The sequence below is a fragment of the Thunnus thynnus genome, chromosome 14, assembly GCF_963924715.1.
Source record: "Thunnus thynnus chromosome 14, fThuThy2.1, whole genome shotgun sequence".
Lineage (NCBI taxonomy): Eukaryota > Metazoa > Chordata > Actinopteri > Scombriformes > Scombridae > Thunnus > Thunnus thynnus.
Genome location: NC_089530.1, coordinates 5,141,421 through 5,164,453, shown reverse-complemented (window position 1 = coordinate 5,164,453; position 23,033 = coordinate 5,141,421). Strand labels below are relative to the sequence as shown.

The window sequence follows — 23,033 nt, the reverse complement described above, 5'->3', positions numbered from 1 at the left end:
TCACAAGCATTAGACACTGAGAGAAAAAGGCAAGAATATCAGTAGGCTTTTTTGTGTTTACAAAATTGTATTGACAGTGGAAATACCAACTAGTCAATTCAAAATGCTAGCCTTTATCACCCTCTCCACATTTTAGTTGTTTTTTTGGTTTGTTTTTTTAGGCCTATTGATGCATCTGTAATTGATTCATTTAGTTTTCATTTTACACCTTTATTTTATGTTTTCATCCATTAATCCTACTTTTCTGCGAGGTGTTCTCAATAAACACTACACAGTAGTTTATTTTGAGACATGCAGGTTTTTTATTTTACACACTGAAATGCATTATGACATGCATTATTTTCCAGTCTTTTTTATACAAATATAACAGTTACAATAACTTAACCATAATATTTCATTTGTAAATTGACAAATTGAACAGTTGAACATTGAACAACTGTGCAACACAAGCTACAAACATAGTTTACAACATTAACTTTCATACATTGAGTCAATATTTCCTATGTATCCGCTTATTAACATATTATACATTATTTTTTATGCTGCCTTATTTTCAAACTCTTCAATAAAGTGTATATATCTCGCATTTTCCCCTTGAAACCCACCTTATGAGACAGGTGCGGGTATGTTGCAGCTGAAATGAGCGGCAGCTTCAGGCCCCGGTGGTCACGTGATTTCCTCGGTGGGGCGGTGCTTCTTCTGACGGTGGTTACCCAGCGTGCTGCTGACAAACGCCTTTACAGTTGTAGATTTGATTTAAAAAAGGTCCTAACAGCAATTAAACGCGTGTTTAGTTTATAGCATCCAAACACCCCGTGTGGTTTGTTAATGAATTAGACATGACCGTGCTATCAGGGTTACGAACGGATCCGTTACGTTATAAGAAGTGATTCCGGTTCAGTGGCAGGTTTGAACTCTCTGGAAAGTGACCATTGTTGTAATCAGGTCGAGGCTGTTACCATCTCTACTTGCTGACTTTCTTAGTTTTTTTACGGGTTAAACGTTACAGCGGGACAAACAGAGCAAGCTTTTTAGAGTGTCATGAAAGAAATGTCCAGGTGAGTCATGCATGTGGCACATTTCCCACTTGTGAACGTTTCTGTTCGCGTTTTGAGAGAGTCCTAAAAGAATAGGCTAACAACCAAACAAGGCCTGCAGCCACCGTTAGCTGGCTAGTCCGCTTGTTTGCTATTGGGTAACTTAGCTACACTGTGAACGAGCCTAACAAACTGCACGATTTCACTTGTTTTTGTTTGAGAAAATGTCAACTCTCAAGTAGGTTGGACCGGAAAACGAGTCATTATTTAAACCAATTCTTCCGCACCAGGCAGCTAACGTTTGCTAACCTGCTAAATTAGCCAGTTTGTTAGCGGCTCTGTTTGTAGCGTCTCGCTAGCTAGCTGAGGCGCAATACTTTCACATTTTAACTTCTTTCTGCAATGTCGATGTATTTGCCTGTCACATTTAGAATTGCACACAACTATAGAACTATTGATACATGTGTTAACCAGGTTATGCACGTTAAGCACAGTGCTGTGTGTACACATGGATTCACGGTAACAGTAAGCAGAGGAGCAGAAAACAGCAAACAATAACACAGCACTGTGGCTGAGAAATGTCTTATCCTTAAAGATCCCCTCTAGACATATATTAAGACGTATAAGAATACTCTGCTTGGAACATTAATGTGTATCTGATATGTTTTTTCCACAAAAAAAGGTATTATTACAACGCTAACATCCTTAAAATGACATCTTCTCCCTCATTAAAAATCCAAAATCTATTCATCTGTAAACATTGTTGATTTCTTAAGTTTTCCTGCTGGATACAAGATGTCTCCTACTTCACTGTTAAGTCCATTTTCAGTGTTTGTGCACTGGAGGCTTCATGTTTCCTCATCACACTTGTTTAAGTTGAATATTGGACAAGGATTGGCTTCAAAGTTATTTGTGATGTCACAAGTCATCCTCATAGGCCCCTTTAAAATTGTTTTTTCAACACAGACAAACTTTCCACTTTCAGCAGATGAATGTGAAAACAGCCTTCTAGTGTAAAACTCTGCTCGCATCATTCTGCACAGTGAAGCTCAAACATCCAACTGTAGGAACAAGAAGAAAAACAAATGTTTGAGTGGAAGGAACTTTAACGTAGTAACCAACTGTCAGTTTACATATTTTTCATTATTTATGAATGAGTTGTAGAAGCTGTGACATGCAAAAAATGAGAGTAGTAAGGTTGAATGTCATTGTGTGGAAGCTGTCATGTAAGGTATTGCACCTTGTCGTGTTCCCTCGCAGCACCATGCCTGGTGGGCAGCAGCCTCAGAAACACTATGGCATCACCTCTGCCATTAGCCTTGCACCCCCACGAGAAATAGACCACCAGTACACCAAGAAGCTCTGTGATGCTATGAAGCCTTTTGGGGTGTTTGAAGATGAAGAGGAATTGAACCATAGGTGAGAAATTGCTCAGTAGAAAATTTTATACACCTCTACACTATTATTGACTATCTTGGTGGTATACAGTTATTGCAGCATGTGCATGTACACAGGTTACACACAAACACCTGTAAATTAACGTACTTAGGTGTGTATAGTAGACTTTAATCGGCACTTCCCTCGTAGAAACTTAGCAATCTAGTACTGTATTTTACTAATTGTGGTGTCACTCCATGTGTATGCCTTGTTGCTGGAATGCACATATTTACAACTGACGTTTTTAATATGTTTTGTATGTATTATTTATTTACACCCAAGTTGTCTCTTTTCAGACTTGCAGTTCTTGGGAAGTTGAATAACTTTGTTAAAGAATGGATCGCAGAGATCAGTGAATTAAAGGTAGGTTCTGTCATGCCTTCTAAATTGAAGAAATTGTATATGATGCAATATGGAGTCATTAAAGGTGACTAATGAATTAAAGACACTAAAACAGTTGAAAGCTTGCCGATATGCCATAAAGAGGAGAAAAGTCATACTGACTTTATTTTCTATGTTTCTCTCTTCAGAACCTTCCACCATCAGCTATAAGCTGTGTTGGGGGCAAGATATTTACATTTGGTTCATACCGTCTTGGAGTGCACACAAAAGGTATGTTTAGTTGTTGTTTTTATTCATGTGTTCACTCATAGTGGTAACAGTATCAATCAAATCATGACTTAATGCTTGTCTAACAACATGAAATATCAATGACAGCACCTGTAGTACGTGATCTGCTATATTGACGTTCCACTGAACAAATCACAGAGAGGGTTAAAGGCAAAGAAAATTGCTTCCATAACAATACCACCCCACTGCACTCAACCCAGTCTAAGCAGGCATGTGTCATTGTTTTTGAAAAGCACAGTTTTCTCTCTCCACACTAAAGCATGAGGCCAGCATTGTCGTATTTGTCTGAGCTGGAGAGAGTTTTTGAAAAGCCCAGTTTTGGGATGTGAAAAACAGTAAACACGCTTGCTATGGACAGAGGGCTTGAGTAGGAATGTGGTCTACATGTAGTACATACATGCTGTAAAATTCAATGAATAAGATCAGAAACTGAAAATGATTTGAATGATACATGTATTATTGAAAAATGCATTTCTATGTTTTTTGCTGTTTGTTGTGAAACAATTTTTTTTTTTTTTAAATTAAGCTATTAAAAAAAATTTTCAGCAAACTAAATAGTGTTTCCCTTTAATCTGAATAAGTATGGATGTTTAAGCTAATCTACACAGTTGGTAATTGTGCTGATTTAGTTGTTTTATTAGTTGATTGATATCAGCTCTATAACCCCTGAGCAATTCCCAGTGCTCTGTTTATTGTGCACTGTTTCACTTCTGATTAAAATGAATGTGAGAACTGCCACATTGTGTTCCATTAAAACTGGAACCTGTTCATATCACAGTTGTGATATGAAAGTGAACTGCAGAGAAGAGCAAACAAATGAAAAGTGGCTTAAATTCCGTTTGTTCCGTATTTCAAAATGTCTAATTTATTGTAGAATATAACTATATCGTTCAGTTAGGGCTGGGTATCATTTGAAAAAATTATGATACCAGTACCAACACCAGTACCCTGTAAGTGATATATCGATACCAATAGAGTAGAACTAGTTTTTTTTTTTTTTTTTCCTGCTTCATTCGATAATGTGAATGGAAGCATTCAGTTGCGTGAAATGCCACCACTCCTCCCCATCTGAATGATTTTTACACAAATACATTTTGAAAGTGTTCAAATTTTTGCTATAATTATTAAATAACTGTACATTGAAGTATTATCACCACAGACCCTATGGGTTGTAGCTGCTGTTCTAGAAGACCAAACACACGTCACATTAAATGCAGGTATCGTTTTACTGGAGAAATTTCAATACTTCTTGGTACTGGGTTATTTCAGTCAATACCTTAAAGGTACCGATACCCAGCCCTATTCACAGTATAAAAGCTAAGCTGATACACTGTTAAAGGTGCACAGAAATTAGTGTGTGTCTTTCAAAGAAATGCTTGAAATCTTATTTCATTTTTGCCTGCATTGAGAGGTCATCTGTGTCGAGCAAAACCAGCCCTGATGTGTAGTTTTATTTGTTATAAATATCTAAACACCTTTCATTTTGTGGGCTGAGACTGTCCAACGCACGGCTGGATTTATCAGTTGAACAGCACTTTGACTCTCGACGTAGCGCTGTCTATCTCCAGTCCAGTTTTCCCTTTAGTGTCTCTACATGATCTTTTGAGCTCACAGTCAAAGGTGTTTATGCATAATGTTTTATCACATGAACTCTTTAACCGTCTGTGTACCTGACAGATTCTTATTGAAGTCCTCACAATCATTTAACCTACTGACTCACACAGATTACACTGATCAAAGTGACTGTTTATTACAGGAGCTGATATTGATGCCTTATGTGTGGCTCCACGCCACGTAGAAAGAAGTGACTTTTTCCAGTCTTTCTTTGAGAAATTGAAACAGCACGAAGAGATCAAAGACCTGAGGGTGAGTCTCTGTGGCATTATGACATTAAAGCACAAGACAACAAATAAACTCATGTATAGGCTTCAGTGTCCTAAATCTCACAAGTCATTTAGGGGAACCACCATGTTTGGTCATTTCCCAGTGAAGGAAGCCCCTGTTTCATTCCTAAGCCTTGAATAGTCACAGTGTTGAATCAAATGTTTTTCAGTCAGGGTTCCAGCAGTTCCTTTTTAAAAAAAAGTCCTAAATAAGATGTTCAGAATTGAAGGTCATTTTTATCATCAACACAAAAAAGCTTTATTGTTAATTATGCTAGGTCTTAAATTTTGAGGCGATGCCTAGTTGTGTGAGAAATATCTCCCCACAGGATTCTTATTTAATATGGTTTGGTCTTCAGTGATGACTCAGTGTAGTCCAGCTCTTTCTTTTTTATGTAATGTTTTGATTGGTTTCTCACAGGCCACCTGCTCTCACCAAAGTAACAGGATTAAAGATATACACAAAACAGCACAGATGATGCTCATCTAAAGACAGTTAGCCAGGGGGGTTCAGAGGAGACGCAAAGTCCTCTGTTATATCTGATAGTTGCTAGAATCTCCATAATAATGTTTGTGATGCGGAGCTGCAGCGGGCAACATGAAGGAGAGGAGCAGACTTTTGATTTGGTGACTGCTTAGCTGGAGTTTACAGATTTAATGGGCTGTTAATGTGAATGTAAGATAGATATACTGTAACATATGTGTCTTAGCTGGAGATAAACGCACAATATGTCATTTCTGCCGCTAAGGGTCTCTCAATCAAAACAATAACAAAAGATGTAGTTTGATGATGTTGTGAAGTAGCGAGGTATCATGGGAGTGGTTGTCTTCATTGTTAATCAACCAGCTTCTCCGGGTTAGGATTATTACAGTGTTCATCGTTCAGAGGTAATTAAAACAGGTAAAACACTGAATAAAGCAGTTTCACGTAAAAAATCAATGTTTCCCTGATGCTGTTCGGCAGGCACAGGACGTCTGGGAGGGGCTGCTGATGTTTGCTCAGCTTGTTTCTCTGATAACTTAAGATCCAGACATCCGATGACTAAAAATTTTTAATCCGGTTAAAAGATATAGTTAAACACGGCTACGATCTAAAAAAGTTTATCATAAAAATGTGGCTTAAAACTGAATAAAAGTCAATTTATGACAACCACAACGCTGACGTATTGTCTTTTATGTGTATACTCTTTGGCAGACGCCATTGTGGCAAACAGCCACCACGCCGCCGTATTGTCTTGTAGATGTGTATTCTTAAGTAGACGTCATTGTGGCGGACAACCACAACGCTGACGTATGATCTTGTAAGTGTATACTCTTTAGAAGACACCTTTTGTTGTGGACAACCACAAAGCTGACGTATGCATCTTGTGCACATATACTCTGGTAGAGGGAGTATGACGCCACTGACAGGTGACCAAATGAAACGGACCGTTACCTTGATTAAAAGTGGGTATTTCTCTGGGTTTGAAAATTGTTAGAAACTTGGGATAAAGTAAATGTAGGATAATGTAAGTACACAACTCCACAAAATATATAACATACGTCTAGTCGTTTTTAGCCATTTTAAAGCGGAACAGTCACATATTATAGCTTTAATGGGCTGTTAAAGTGGTTTAAAGGTAGATATACTGTATGATGTATGTGTCGTAGTGGGGAGAATTAAGTACAGTCTTACTCTGTGGGTGTGAGAACGACCAGAACAGCCTTATTGTTTCACACAATGTCAAAATCAAAATAATTAAAATTTTATGTTAAAATGCTTTCTTTTTTAAAGTTTTATCTAATGTAAAGTGTAACAGTGGGACACAGTTCGTTGCATTTGCCATTAATTTGATCACTTTATGTGATTTTTAAATATGATTGTTATACGGAGATACAAAATTATCCTGAAAAATATCCCGACTAAAATTGTCAAATTGATTTCTAACATGAAGCTCAGCCCTAATGTGCATTTGTTTTGCTGTGGAAAGGTATTAAATTTTCTCGATGGAGGGCTTAAAAAGATCTTAATAAGCATTACATTTGCAAAGTGTGCAACAACACTGTCAGTGTAGAAGATGCAAGAGCAACAGACTGCTTACATCACTGCTCCTGGGAGAGAACTCAGCTCTCTACGGTGCACTGTACTGGGAATGCAGGAGTATGCTTAACATTGGTGTGGATTGCTGGATTACATCTGTATGATGGTTACATTTACTGAGTTGGTAGAGGATTAATAAAGCAGAGTAATAATGTGTTAACTCTCAGGAGGTGAGCAGCATACAGGCCTGTGGTGTTGCTAGGTCTGCTAGCAAACTGTTAATTTCCCAATGTGTGTATTTACTAACACCAGTACACATAGTTAAAAGTGTGCAATACATCTTAAGTTTTGTTTGTTGTGAAACTTTGATTATGTGGAAATGAAGTTTCATAATTAGGTGATATTTCTTGAAAGTTTTACTACTTAAAAAAACAACAACTTTATATTAGTTTTCTGAATTTGAATCCACACTGCACCCACAAATCTGATGAGGTTCCACTGAAATTTAGTTTAGCTGTTACTTAAGGGTCTACAAATATTTTCATTGCACTGTAGGTGACATTGTGAGTGCTATGCTGGAGACAATACTTTACCTGTTTTGAAACACATTACAGTGTGCAAGCTCAGTGTTCTTAATTTTGTTTTTCACTTGTTCTTTTGGTGTTTGCTTCATACAACAATAATGCCACTTTGTGACTTTGCCTCATCCCAGATTTGTTTTTGATGTTGTCTCTTCTGGTGCTTTTTCAAGGCTGTCGAGGATGCTTTTGTACCAGTGATCAAATTCAAATTTGATGGAATAGAGGTAAGTTACTGAGGGCAAAGTGGTATTTTTTTTGTCTTCATCAGAGGTTCTCAGTTACTGACCTGCTGCCAGCTTGTATGATGTTGGCTAGTGGATTGCAAAGAATTTGACATTCCTGCAAGAGTTGAGCAGCACTGATCTACCTTTTTATGATTTTAAAAATGCCTTTCATTGTGTCTAATATTATAGTTGTTGTATTGTAGGTATAACCTCAGGGCCTCATGTATTTGATCCAGAGAAGCACCAAGTTCAGAAAATTCAACTCTGACTAGGATAAGATGTTGTAGATGAACAGTATTTTATACTTTTTTTTTTTTTTTTTTTTTTTAAACTACTTTCTTTTTGACTCTTCTGTCTGTGTCTGAACAGATTGACCTGCTTTTTGCCAGACTGGCCTTACAGTCCATTCCAGACAACCTGGACCTAAGGGGGGACTCCATCCTGAGAAACTTGGACATTCGTTGTATCCGCAGCCTTAATGGTACACCACATGGCTTCTGTTGGATTGTACACATACAGTAGAAAGGTTATATTGACCGAAGGCCTGATGCTGTTTTCCAGAATGACATTTAATAAGTAAAAAAGTAAAATAAGCCAATATTGCATCACATTTTGTGCAGCTAGTCGTGGCAGGTATAACAGTGGTTTGTCTTCATGTGAAACATAAACCTTCTCTGCCTTGGAATTTACACATGAACTGAGTTATACTGTGTAATACTGGTCAGACAGTGGTTGAGTATTCTTGTGTTTTGTCTTATTACAGGCTGTCGAGTGACAGATGAAATTTTGTATCTAGTGCCAAACAAAGAAAACTTCAGACTGACATTGAGAGCCATCAAACTGTGGGCAAAACGTAAGTAGATTTAAGGTGTTCTTAAATGAATCTCTCACGGATGCCTTCACAATTTGGTTTACACATAACCAACCTCCTGTAACCCAGTAAACCTCTTGTAGATAACACCAGCGTTGTTCAAATGGCACACTGCCTTGTTGTAATGTACCCTGTGTCTGCAGGTCGCGGCATCTACTCCAACATGCTGGGGTTTCTGGGTGGAGTGTCATGGGCCATGCTGGTGGCCAGGACCTGCCAGCTCTACCCAAACGCTGTTGCTGCCACGCTCGTCCACAAGTTCTTCTTGGTTTTCTCCAAATGGTGAGAATCGAACACTTTAATTATGACTTCATTTTTCTTAATATCCACTTGATGGCAGTATTTCACAGCATTGTGTGATGTAGTATAAATTGTCTCATCATTTACACAAATAAACATTTAAAGCTTGAAAATTTGTTTACTACATTTGTCATTTTTTCCCCCTCCCAGGGAGTGGCCGAATCCTGTGCTATTGAAACAACCTGAGGACAGTAATCTGAATTTACCTGTGTGGGATCCTAGAGTAAGTATAACCACATGTTTATCATATTATTTGACTTCTGTTTATTACATGGACTGCTGTGCAAGAACAGTAAAGACTATCTGGCCACAGCTAATGGGCTGAGTTGTGAAAAGTTTGTTGCTGTTCAACAGATACAGGTACATTTCATTTCTCTTATTTCATGTCTCCTCGCTCCTCTGTCCTCGTGTGACCCGGAAATCGATCGGGTCCCCCCTCCCCCCCATCATGAGTTCCAATACTCTTAATTCTGCTCGGAGGGGGCTTCCCAGAGCAGCTTGGAGCAAGGAAGACTTCCTACGTGGACGTCTTTTTATCAGACGGACACACCCCTTCAATGAAGTGTGTTAGCGTGTTAATTGGACAGTGCAGCTGACCCGATACGGCAGACTGTGTTTAAACCGACAAAAAAAGTTTTAAAAAAATACCGTCGAAAATAACAGCACCAACTTGGGTGTAGCTGTTTGCTAGTTATCATTGATAATTATGTGTTAAAGATACCTTTTACACGCAGTCTTTTTTGCTAGTCCAGGGCTTTGTTTTCTTTCTTTAGTTTCTTTCTTTTACCGTTATGTTTATCATAACAGAAAATCACCCAAAGTAATTCATCTGTAAACATTATTTCAAATATTCTAGCTGGTGTATTTGCTATCATGTTATGTTCCTTCAGCAATAAACACATTTTAATTGTGTATTGGTGTCATTTCCATGCAGTCGAAGCAGAGCCAACAATCTCTGTGTGCGTTGGGTAGAAAGTATAGTTTTACATACAATATAATACAGAACGTCCTAAATGTTTTAGCTGCTTAATTATTTCTGTGTGCTATGAAGCATTTACGGTGTAGACACAAATAACTGGAAGGCAAAGACTTCCTGCTGGTAATGTGATTAGTTTCCATCAACTATTCAAAATATCAGCTGTATTCTCACTTCGAAATAGTAATTAGTATCTAAAGTATATTCTCATATGGTCTTGGTTCTTTTAATGGGTAAGCAGGAAGTGTATCTTGAAGAATGGCGGGCATCTGGAGAAAAATAGAGATTGGTTGGTGATGTAAAATAAGCTAAGTGGGCTCCACACAGTTTAAATACAGGTTTATTGTGTGGGTTAATACTGAGTAATGCTGTCTTTTTTTTCTGTTTGGGCAGTTCTTAATAATTTCTGTGTAAAGTCAAACTCTGTAGAAAGACGCTACCGAGCAGCTACAGCCCACTGACAGGGGAACCAGTGGTGCAGCCTTTATCAGTAACTGACATATCACTAGAGATGATATTTGAGAGGGAAGCATGTCTTATTTGTCCCCCTTCCTTGCATCTCCTACGTAGTTTCTTCTACTAATATCATGAGGAAACATGCAAATGAGGGAAGTGCGGAGACAATTCAGGGCACTGGGATGTACCCTGTGTGTGGGTGTGGGTGTGTGGGTGGGAGGGATGTATGCTGTTGGTTTTATGATACCTCTTGAGCGTGTGGGTGTGAAGTTGCTTTGCTTCAGGCAGTTAGGTGGGTGTAGTGTAGTTCTCATCGCAACCAATCATGGTCCCTTTGCTGTCCCTTTTTATTTTTTTATTTTGTTTAGGTGAACCCATCTGACAGATACCACCTGATGCCCATCATCACACCTGCCTATCCCCAGCAGAACTCCACATACAACGTCTCCACATCAACACGCACCATCATGAGCGAGGAGTTCAAATACGGTAATAAAGACTGAAACTGCACAGTGACACAATGAAGAATGTTCAGAGAAAATGAATACATAAGCATATTTCTGCTTTCTGTAAAGTTCTTAAAGGCTTAGTGTTGTGAAAAGCAGTTGTAACGGTACATTTCTGATCCTCTTACAACTATATTTACAGTGGTAAATATTACTAGAAATGGAGTTAGTAGAAAGTAAAGATGAGCCTCTACCTTTTGTTTATGTTCTCCAGAATGTCACGTTGAATATTGAATTGTTTAGCTTAATATGTCTTTGTCCCTTTGTGTCTCACGTGATCAGGTCTCAGCGTCACAGATGAGATTCTTCAGGGAAAAGCAGAATGGTCCAAGCTCTTTGAGCCACCCAATTTTTTCCAAAAGTACAAGTAGGTGTTGATTTTGTCAGAAGGATAGCTGGATAGAACATTTCATAAACCAAAGCGAGATCAATAAAGCGTGTAGAGTTGTATGATCCTTACAGAAACATCAGTCGTAATTTCCTCTTTGAATTAAGATTATAATTCTTTAAAATGTGTTTTCAAAATGCATTTTAAAAAGTAAGCATCATAATATATCCATGTGTGGAAATGAGCTGTTTGTGTGACATTAACATTTTTGGAGGCCACAAACTGTATTTGTGCTGTTGAAACTAAAACCAGATGAAGCAAGTTTCCTACCAACTTATTGTTTTCACTTTTTTGGTTTAGGCAGATTTGACTCATCCTAACTGTGGTCAGCAGAGTTTGGTCGACTCATTTTGTTTATGAAAGTCCCTCCCACACTATTCAAGTGCTACAACTGAGTTCTCTGCCAGCTTCTACTGCCTTTTGGAGTTACATTAGTCGCCTGAGCACGAGTGTCAAGTGTGAACTGTTCCACTGTATAGCACAGCAGACACAGGAGTTTTAATGATCAAAACGGTGCTGAATTATCCAATAAAATGACATGAATCGCATGACATGGATTGCAACCCACAACTTAGATTGATGCATTGATTCTAATACAGTAGGCCTGCAATAAATGCTGTTTATATTGAGACTTGTTTGAGTAAGGTTTTCCTTTGTTGTATGGTCTTAAAGGGGAACTCATCAATCAATTTTATACATCCATCTGTGTTTTTCCATAACTGAGACTTACCGGCCGTTAAATGAGATTGTTGCCGTTGTCTGGGATTCTGCTTTTGCTTCCGCTGTCCTCCGATCGCTTTGGAGACGAGTTACAGGAGCTAAATAAATGTCAGAACCCTTCCAGAGGTGGTAATAAATCAAGTTCCAGGTACTCGCAGGGGAGTGGAGGATGCTCACAGTACTGTCGCTTGCGATTGGTCAAGCAAATATGTCGAAACATCTCAACTACTACAAACACAACACAGCAGTAACCATCATTTTACTTCTATGTGCACACCGACAAGGACTTTTTAAACTTTTTATAATAAAGAACGATGATGATATCTGTCCTACTGTAAGAAAAGCAAGGCAGAACGACCGTCTGTGCCTTACAAGTTCTGAAAGGTTCAGTCTTTGGGAAGCTCTAGGTTACAGTTTGTTACTTCCCAGTAATGTAAGAACACCAAAAGTGTTTTTTCTGGGTGTTGGGGAGTACTACTGCATATGTGAAAAGATACATAAAGCCTTTGTGGCTCCAGAGAGAGCTGTGCAAAATCAGATAGTCAGTTTGGGCTGAAGATTGAAAATGATAAGAAAGAAGTGACGTTATCAGAGCTGTAGCTCGCTCCTCTTCTCTGCGTGAGGCGACATCAGCCGCTAGTAGCATAAACTGTCCATCTTGAGTCCAACTATGTTATTTTACATTTGAACGGTGCCAGGCCCAGTGTATAGATTTTGTATTTGTGTATGTGGGATACGTTCAATCAGGACACATTTTATTTGTATGGCTGTTTAGGCACAGTGTTTTAGCAGGGAGTCTGTTTGACTTCGTTACTTTGAATCTTGGCTTATTTTTTGTTTTGTTCTGCAGGCATTACATCGTTCTGACTGCCAGTGCGTCCACAGAAGAAAACCACTTAGAATGGTGAGTGCCAAAGGTCTGGATTTCAAGCAGGTCTACAGGGTCAAATAATGTAAAACCACCCTCCCTATCACATAGTTTGAAACCAGAGAGCAACTCTCTGCCATTCTTCATTGTTAGTAAAGAGTGATTTATTTATTTTTTTGCATTTATGCTCTAAAGGAACAGATATAAGATAACTAAATGGAAAAACTCTGAAGTCAGGAAAGTGTCTTGCAGTACTGTGAAGATAAGTTGTATTACATTATATGTGACACTTCTGTGAATGCATTCTGATGTTTTCCCTCAGGATTGGTCTGGTGGAGTCCAAGATCCGTGTTTTGGTGGGAAACCTGGAGAGGAATGAGTACATCACCCTGGCTCATGTCAACCCACAGTCCTTCCCTGGGTCCAAAGAGAACCGCAATGAGTAAGTCCAGTTTTATCCACACATAGAAACAGCTGAGTGAGAAAGCATATCCCACTAATCTAGAGCTTTCAGTAAGGGCTGGCTGCCGGCCAAACAGCCAACTACTCATTTAAGTCCAGCTGGCAACTTAATTATATTTTTGTTTCTAATCAAATAGTTTTGATTAACAAGTAGTGATTCACTTGCGTATACATTTACGACTACTAGTCTCCACTTCAAAACAGTGCGAGCATGATGACGGAGAAACGTGCGTATGTCTGTGTCAGTCCCGCCCCCACATGTTCTATATGAATGTGAGTGTGAGAGGTTGTGTCCTGCCAAGTGGAGAGTCATTATCAGTGTTTAGCAAAATAATTGATTACAAAACACATGAAGAGTTGCATTGATTGCACAAACAGGACATCCTCATTAGATGGGTTACTCTGGAAAACACCAGAAAAACCAGAAAACACTGGAAAACACCGGTGGCAGCAACTTGATGATTGTGCAGAAACCATTTAAAAAGTTCACTTAAACGTGCTGCATTTTCCATATACGCCACATATGGTCTCAGTGAACGAAGGGATTAATGAATTGTCTTTTATTTACACTGAGCTTTTTACAGCAGGACCATCTCTAAGCTGCATTGCAAACACACAGCAAAACAGGCAATGTTGTCAAAGTAACAGGCTTGTGTCATATGAGGAAAATGTAGGCTGTGCCTCAGCCTCCCACTCAGGATGATAGTGAAGATGAAAATGAAGATGAAGGTGACTAGAAGTAGAGGAGTTGAGTCAGTAGATTCACATGATTTGAATCAAGTGATTCACATGTTATTTTTGGCATAGATATATTTTATAATTGATTTCATTTAAAACCAACACATAGGTTAGATAACATGTTCCCCCCCTTAAAATAACCTTGTTTATTTTGGTTGAAGAGTGCATTTATGTTTCAGGTAACACAATACATTAACTATCATTGTGGCATGTCTTGATAAACCCTACATTGAAGGTGTCAATGAATAAATAAATAAAAAATAATACATAAGGTCTAATGAGTCTTAATTATAAAAGTTCTGATCAGTCAGGAGTAGGTGTGGCTTTAAATATTAACAGCTATTTACAGACTGTGTGGGCTAAAACACACAAGAAGCCTAATTCTCCTTTACAATGATTCACTACATGTTTACAGTCAGTGAACTCATTAAAATATGCAATAATTAAGATCAGTGTAAATGATTGAAAAGTGGTATTAGAATGTGCCAGAGTCCACCAAATTTGGCCTGTTATGGCCAAAAGCTTTCTCTGTGGGGGAGAGCCCCCTGACCCCCTTAGCTGGCTACTTTCCCCACGGGCTGGCTACTCCATTGCCTTGTGGAAAGCCTTGCTAATCATTAAACCTTTTACAAAGCACATTCAGCAAGTTTTGTTTTTCTTGAGTAATTGGAATGGAAAAGTTTGGTTTTGACATGTGTGAATACTGCTAGTGTAAGCCAGGAAGTCATGAAGTCACTGCTGCTGTTAATTATCATGCTTGAACGCAGCTTTAAGAGTCCTTTTTAAATGTGACATTTCAACCTGCCTGACTTGCTCTAATATCACAGACAGATAAGAACAGCCTTCTGTCATGTTGTCAAAGGTTTATGATTTTTGTGAGCTAGAATCTATGTTAAGTACTCTGGTCTAGGAGCAATTTTCATTTAGTTCCTTATGTGTTTCTACAACAGGAACGACTTTGTGTCCATGTGGTTCATCGGGATCATCTTCAAGAAAGTGGAGAATGCAGAGAGTGTGAATATTGACCTGACATACGACATCCAGTCCTTCACAGACACTGGTAGGTCCTCATATTACATATTACAGTTCTCTGAGAGTGCTTTTGGTATTTCTTAAATCTGGTCAAACATGTCATAGAATAAAATGGGCGGCGGTGCTGGTCATTTACCAGCATCACTGTGTACTGTGAGTGCATTTAAGTCTATATAGTAAATATTAACTTGATATTTATACTGTAAATACTGTAACTGAATATTTCAGCTTTTGTTGTCCTCTTAGCAACTTTTTAATTGATCAGTGTTTTCTTAATCACTGGCATCACAACTTTTTTAACTCTTAGTAAACCAGAAATTAAATTACATTAAAACAAAAGACCTTTTTGTAACTAAAGGTGTTGCTATGACGAAAAATAACCTCTATAATTAAAAATAACTGATAATGTTTGGTTTGTTTAGTTTGTGTTCAATGTTTCTTAAGGCTCTGGTACACAGAGGCACGAGCCTTGTGGTACATATACTGTATATACTCAGCAGCTTTAGTTCACTGGATTCATAACAAAAATCACTTTGTGTTCAAGATGATACAGAAAAATACAGTGCCAGCTTTCAAAATTCACAAGTATAACTTACTAGCACAATATTTCCCAAGCCTCACCATACAGCATAGTTAATCTGTTACTGCATGACTGCAAGAAGTATCTGAAAGTATCAATGTACTGAAGAAAGTCAATCATACACAAACATTCATGCCAGTAATTAGTGAACCTTAACATGGCATGACGTCTCCTGCAGTGTACAGACAAGCCAACAACATTAACATGCTGAAGGATGGGATGAAGATTGAAGCAACACATGTAAAGAAGAAACAGCTCCACCAGTACCTTCCTGCTGAACTGGTGCAGAAGAAGAAGAGGGTGAGTGAGGTATTTTACCATGCATGTCATTTAAAGGTAATTGTGTCTTTTCTCTCATGTTTTTTTTCTTTTTTTCCTCGGTTCACTCACCTCCTTTTCCAAATGTCTCCTCTTTTGCGCAGAGCATAGCGGAGTTGAACCGTAGCTCTAATGGGGGGAGCTCTAAGAGGATCTCTCTGGACAGCAGTCACCTGGACAGCTCCAGAGACACAGACTCAGGGACTCCCTTTAGCTCCCCAACCAGCAAACCCTCCAAGCCCACGTCTGACACAGAAGACAAGTATGATACACACATCTTCACAATGACCAGGCTCAAATCCCCAACATGATGCTGAGTGTATATACTGAAGTTGTTTTTACTGTTTACTGTATTTTGCAGTGTCAGCCCTCCCAAGCAGCTTTTTGTGGAAGGCTCCCCAGCACCCAGTGCAGCACCTGCTGCTACAGACCAGGGCATGTCCATCCCTGTCATCGGCTCAAGTGAGTCTAATTTTTACACTATCATATATAGCAGGAATCTGTGAAGTAGTAAAACAAAGTGAAAATGAATTGCACAAAACATTATCTGTATTTGAAAAGCTGTTGTGAATAATTAAAACCTTGTGCGTTCTGCAGAGCCACCGGTTAAAGCGAAGGCTCCTTCTCCACCAGCCAGCAGCTCCGTCACCACAGTGCTGAGCGGGAACGTGAAGCCCAACACCACTAGCAGCCCCAGAGAGGAGCCCAACGGCTTGGAGGACTCCGTCAATGGAGCTCCTGCCAAGAGACCGCACTCACCTACACAAGAGGACCTGGCCAAGAGGCACAAAGACACAGAGGTAGACAGGCTGTTCTCCAGTCACAGCAGGAGTTATGTGTGTTTAATACATTTGGCGTTAGATTTAAACTTAATGGAATTTGACTGTTTTGTGACACTTTGCTGTGTTTTTGCTGCAGGTGGTGTCCAATGATGACTCTACTTTCAAAGAGCCATATCCACCATCTTCTGACTCCCATATGCATGGAGAAGGACCCAACATTGTAGGTGTTAACTCTGTCTGACAGATTTGTGTAAAGATTAACAAAACAAATCAGCTGTTTCACATTCTGTCTCTCTCATCTTTAATTAGACTCTTTCTGGATCAAAGGCTAAGCCCATTCCAACCATCGATACCTCAAGAACACAGGTTACTTATTCTGGTTTTTAATTAACATTAGGTCATTTCATACCTTGCCTGCTGGACATGGGTTTCTTTGAAGCAAATGTTAAATGACCGGATTGTGAAATGTCACCTTTTCCCACCTCAGAGACTTCCCAGCATGGAGCTGCCAGACGCCTCCTCGCCTCTCCCAGCCAGCAACAGCTGTCGGGTTGTGAAAAATTCCATTAAACTGGCCCTGAACCGCCACAAGTGAGCTTCAGCTGTTTTTCCAGCACCGTTAGGGCTTAGTTGAAACTGTTGGTGTTATTTGATTGTATTTCCGTTGCAATTATTGTTCATCATGGCTTGTCTGTTTCAATGTCGTGCAGCATCACACCTCCCAAGCCCCCAGTGTTTGAGGGCACCCTCACAACTGACGCTCCTCCCACCAGTGAAGAAAAAGGCATGTCCATTCCTGTCATTGGGTCAAGTGAGTGTCTTGTTTTTTCCATACTAGTTCTCAAAACTGAAGTCATCAAGGTTCTCATCATGTCAAAATAGGCTTGATTAATGACGTAACAATATTTTGAAAGATGAACAAATGGACAAATGACCTAAAACAAAGTATTTTTCTCTGACCTGCAAGTATCACATTAGAAAAGGTTGATGGAAACAGGAATTCAGAAAAACTTCATCAGTTTCACACAAAAGTAATAGTGAAATCATTTTTACGCTCGCTTGAGGTGTTTTTTTTCCTTTTTTGAAAGAGTTAATGCGCTTTTAATGGAAGGTGGAAACGTCTTTGCCGAAAAAGCTCTGACGTAGCGGACATTTAACTCACATGACTGACTAGCTGTTTCCGCTGCCAATACTAGCTGACATGAAAGAACAATTACAACTTGCCGAATTTGAAACAAATTCTCTCCATTTTTCTGTTGTAGATGGCCATGGTGACTGGTTTTGTTTCTGGTTTGCAACCTCTGCTTCTTCCTCTCTCTTTATTACAGCCATGCGTAACCTATACTGCCAACTCCTGATGAGACTAGGCTTCCCGTAGCCTAGTTTATTCTCTCCAAACCAGCTGATGGAAACGTGCCTGATTCGCATTTTCTTTTCTTTTTTTCTTTTTTCTCCCTTTTTTGCGACATCAAAAGTTTAAAGTTGGCTTGACATTAGATGGAAACACAGCTATTGTTGCTCCTGATTAGTAATCAGTACATATTTATGGACTAAACGAATCCTACTAAAAAAAAATTGACAAAGAATGACAAAACAGCGTGAGCGCATGTGTGTGTATATATATATATATATATATATATATATATATATATATATATATATATATATATGAGGTATATAACACTGTTTTGTCATTCTTTGTCAATTTTTTTTTAGTAGGATTACGTTTGCACCTGTGACCATGGTGACTGTACAGTACAAAGTTGGTGAGAGCTGTAGCCTTAGAACGCTTAGAAGACTTAAAAATGCAAGACAAAGACTACAACGTCTTTGGTTTTTGTTGACTAAAACTAAACTTCAAATAATTAAAATAAAACCTTAATCAAGTGTTTTTGTCTTTGTGTCTCTCTCTGTAGAAAATACTGCATCCAAACCCACTGTGCCCCCCGTCGGCAGCTCCATACCTACATTAGTGAGCCGAGGAGCCGACCCACTGAACGGAGCGCCCTCCAAGAGACCCCACTCTCCATCTCTGGAGGAACAGGCCAAGAGGCTGAAAGAAACAGAAAAGGCCAGAATCCACATAGCTTGAACACACAACTATAGACTGGATGAATGCATAAAAACACAGAGGTGGGGCTTTGTTGTTAAGTCTAACACCGAGAAGTTGACTTCACACAGGGAGAGGGGGAGTGCGTTCAGGTTGGACAATCCTAAGTGTGAAGCAGCAGGATGGACACCTCACCTCAAATCTCCAGTGATAACAGATTTGCCAGTGGATAGGTGATTTGGTCAAACCAGATGTTGTCAGCACCTTCGGTCAAACTCACAGCCAGAGAGCATTTAACACAACAGTTACGGAGATATCCGACATGGGAACTAAAGCGGCAGTTTTTTTACTCGTCTTCTCCCTCAGTGTTTAAATATGTACACAGTACAGACGGAAAATGAGCTGTTGTTCTTTTCATTTTCCTCTTTTTTTTCGAGTTAACATGTTTTAAAACAGCCCAGAACATTTATCGATGCTTGCTACACACACTTCCGGTGTATGCTGATGTTTTTTTTTTCTTTTCTTTTCTTTTTTCTTTTCTTTTCTCCCAAACAGGAACCTGTACAGTAAATGTTGATGTACATAACTTTTTTGTCTTAAAAAAAAGCAAAAGATCACTGTTAAGTCTTTTGATCATTCTATTGTAGTTTTATCTAAAAACGTGAAAAAAAAGTTTAAAAAATTGTAATTTTTTGTTTTTCTCTACTGCTTGTCCAAAAAAAATTTGTCTCCAGCCCTGAATATTTTTTGTAAACACCGTATAAGTTTGGATACAGTTGCAGGGAGGATTTATTGAGGGTTTGCTTGGATATGACGGAAATCACAACCACGACTCTTTAGACCACCACGACTACCCAAAGAGGATTCCAGGTTAGTATCGGACTTGCAGTGTGTATGTAGGTGATCATATTATCCAGATCCTTGTTTAACAGAAACGGTAGTAGACGCCCAGCGACAGCAGTGCTTCTCAGGTGCCGGTAAGAGCAAGAAAATCATCCTAACGACAACAAGAAACTGTCAGGCGTTTTCTGAAAGTGACGAAATGGGTCTGAAGCTTCTCAGTCATTGTTTAGCTCTCGGAAAGATCAGTATGAAACAATGGAAAAACCATATTGTCTTGGATTAAAAGAAAAGGTTGAGTTATTCATTATCTGCCTACTTTTCATGGTTTGTTCAAGCTTTAGATGTCAGATAGTTGTGGTAGACACAAAAAAGAATCAAATGAGTGCAGGACAGTTTAGAGTGCTCAAATGTCAGTCTTGACTCTCGTGTACTGTACGTACCTGTGTTTAACATGTAAAGTTATCCTCATGTGGTCAACAACCCAGCCATCAGGAGGGCTAAACAAAGAAAAAGTAATTTCTTCAGATTACTGCTTGACCCCCCCACCCCCACCAGTTCACCGTGGTCTGTTGGCTAGTGAAGCTTGATCCTGAAGAAGCCAGGTCCTGCTTGTGAGCGCGTTTCATGTCCATGAAAGAGTTTGTGGTGCTTTGTGAAAAAAAAAAAAAAAAATGGTTCGAAGCTTTTTTGACAAGTTGTGCTGGTTTGTGTGTGTATGCATGTGTATGTGGTTGACTGTGTGTGAGCGTGCATGCATAGATGGTTGTTTATGTGTCGGAGAGAGACGGAATTCCCTTAGATATGGGTGTTATGCGCCTCCTGTGGAGGTTCTTAAAAAGCATCTCCTGGGGCCACAGGTGGGGGGTCAGGAGACAACTTTTTTTCCTGCCTTGGGCCCCAACCCTCCATCTTTATGGTCAGAAGCTGGGCATCTTTGTGGTGGATTTCAGCACAGAGGATATATACAGTATATACAACATGTGCTGCTGCATTGTGTAACTAACAAGGCGAGAGTTAGGACGCAGGGACACAGGCTCTTTTTCCAGCATCAGTTTCCCCAACGAAATGTACAGAGAACAGTTTTTTCAAAAAGGCATATTCTTCATTATTGGGGGTTTTCTTATCACTTTATTTATATTTGCATATTTGTACCATGTGATCTTTTTTTTAATAGCATTCATAGCAGGTAGGTCTTTTTTGAATGAAATCTGCACCACTCTGTTTCAGACAACCCATGTTTTGCTGTTCGGAAACATTTAACAAAAAGAGGTCATTTAGATGTTTGTTTCTAAAATGTATTGAAAGGGTATTTTTGTATGTGTTTATCACTTCCTTTAAATGAATCCGTACACCCATTAAACCCCTAAAAACTACACAGGTGTCTTGTGGTGTTTTTTGTTGCGTGTTTTACATCGCTGAATGTTTTACAAGCCGAAGCTGCTGGCGACTCAGACCGTCAACAGATGCTTCAGCTGGGTTTGAAATGACTCCTTGAGACCCCTCCATGAGAAAATGGCCCCATTCACCAGTAACAGTGGATTATCCGAAATGAATCACAATTGTCTCTGATGAAAATTTGTAAAGCTACCCGTAACTAAGAGTACATGCGCTCTAGTGTTTATATAGTGAAGGAGGGGTCATGCTAGTAACCTCTCTACATCAAAGAGCCACCATTTCAGGCCTGCCCAAAAAATCCTGAACACAGAAATGGTGAAAAACAGTTTAACGCTCTAACTCCACAATTCAGTACTACATAATTTAGTCTCTTCAAAGTTTCAACAATTATTTTCTAACATGTACAATTTGTTTTAAAAATCTCTCATTTTCCTTTACATTGACTTTAAACCAACAAGGAGGAGAAGTCCATGAAGTGCTTAAAAAATGGAAATTTGAACATCTACAATTCCATGACAACTGAACACACTCTCATCTGCTGATGAAGACGGTGTGATACAATTGAAAGCACCAGAACAGCTACTAACTGGACCTTGTGGTGAGATTGGAAAACCGAAGGTGGCTAAACAAAGTAAAGAATTAACCTTTGTCAAAATGAGAATTTCCTTTTTATGCACTCCTCGAGTTCGTGGTTGCTTTGAGACTGGTCTTGTCATTACAGGTATCAGGAGTCTCACCTGATAGATCTTGTAAACATCTTGAGTTATGGTCTGTATAACATGGCCTACAGCCATGCAGCCTGTGTTTGTAATCAGGGCTTGAAAATAACTTTTTTGATCACCAGCCAATATTGCTACTAGATTTTAACGTTACCAGCCAAAATGTTTTTCTTGAAATAAACCAGATTGAAAGCCACACGATCAATTTAAACATAAGTATTAGAAAAAAATAAGATATAGCATAATAAATCTCTTTGATAGTGTCCTCATTGAAATTATTGCCATTTGGCATTAAATGTCTTGATTTCCTTCTGCTCCCCTCCTACGTTTTCATTTTTATCCTCAGCCTTCCTCTTCTGCTCATTTGTTTGTTTTTTTTCTTTTTTTGCCCCAGTCAAAAATCTCCACATTAGCCAACTAACAAATTCATAGATAAATCGACATCAAGTAGGCCAGTGGTCTTCACTATTTCTGTCATGGGAGCCACACTGGCAGGACAGTCGATAGGAGAGCCACTTCTATCACGAAACATCAAAATCCAACCTAACCATTAAAGGACCAGTGTGTCAGATTTAATGGCATTTAGTGGAACTGACTTGGCATAAATGGAATATAATATTCTTAAGTACGTTTAAATTAGGGTATAATCACGTGAAAATAAGAATTATTGTGTTTTTGTTACCTTACAATGAGTCCTTTATGTCCAAATAGGGAGCGGGTCCTCTTCCAATAAGGATGCCATGTTGCACCGCCATGTTTCTACAGTAGCCCAGAATGGACAAACAAAACACTGGCTCTAGAGAGGGCCTGTCGTGTTTTTTGTGAGTTTCGCTGCCACCGTAGGTTCTCCTACACGCTTGGAAGGGGAGGGCTATTCAGTTGGTTGCAATCTGCAACCTCACCACTAGATGCCACTAAATCCTTCACACTGATCCTTTAAATAAATCTGCCTAAATTTGTCATCCCATGACATACAATCTGTAATGCAGCCAATACAATCTGAATTAAAAACAGGTTTACGTTTATACTGGAATGAGCAGACGCAGGCCATTCCTTGATTTCCTTCATGTTTTATTTGTAGTTTGTTGTCCTTATGAATTATGTGTATTGGCTGCATCATGCATGAGAAGTGAAGACCACATCAACCTTGTTTTAGCGTCTTTGCATAGACACATCCACTGCTGGTTCGACTTGATTTGATCCATGTCCAAGCTAGC

The 23,033-nt window shown here is 39.1% G+C and overlaps 1 protein-coding gene across 2 annotated transcripts; it reads left to right on the top strand.

Annotated features, from left to right (window-relative positions):
• Window positions 1-722: 722 nt before the first annotated feature.
• Window positions 723-21,075, top strand: papolg (poly(A) polymerase gamma). Of its 2 annotated transcripts, XM_067609413.1 has the most exons (24): window positions 723-1,058; window positions 2,298-2,456; window positions 2,771-2,837; window positions 3,005-3,086; window positions 4,861-4,970; window positions 7,759-7,812; window positions 8,182-8,293; window positions 8,576-8,665; window positions 8,827-8,965; window positions 9,134-9,206; window positions 10,784-10,904; window positions 11,204-11,288; window positions 12,880-12,933; window positions 13,220-13,339; window positions 15,048-15,157; window positions 15,888-16,009; window positions 16,132-16,289; window positions 16,389-16,489; window positions 16,625-16,827; window positions 16,946-17,029; window positions 17,119-17,175; window positions 17,297-17,400; window positions 17,520-17,620; window positions 18,726-21,075. In XM_067609413.1, the coding sequence occupies exons 1-24, from the start codon at window positions 1,042-1,044 to the stop codon at window positions 18,899-18,901; spliced, it is 2,499 nt and encodes an 832-aa protein (XP_067465514.1). In that variant the 5' UTR covers window positions 723-1,041; the 3' UTR covers window positions 18,902-21,075. The 2 variants fall into 2 exon arrangements, with proteins under 2 accessions (XP_067465514.1, XP_067465515.1); XM_067609414.1 differs by lacking the exons at window positions 12,880-12,933; window positions 13,220-13,339; window positions 15,048-15,157; ... (7 more) ...; window positions 17,520-17,620; window positions 18,726-21,075 and adding an exon at window positions 11,610-12,857 and having other exon boundaries at window positions 725-1,058.
• Window positions 21,076-23,033: the final 1,958 nt, after the last annotated feature.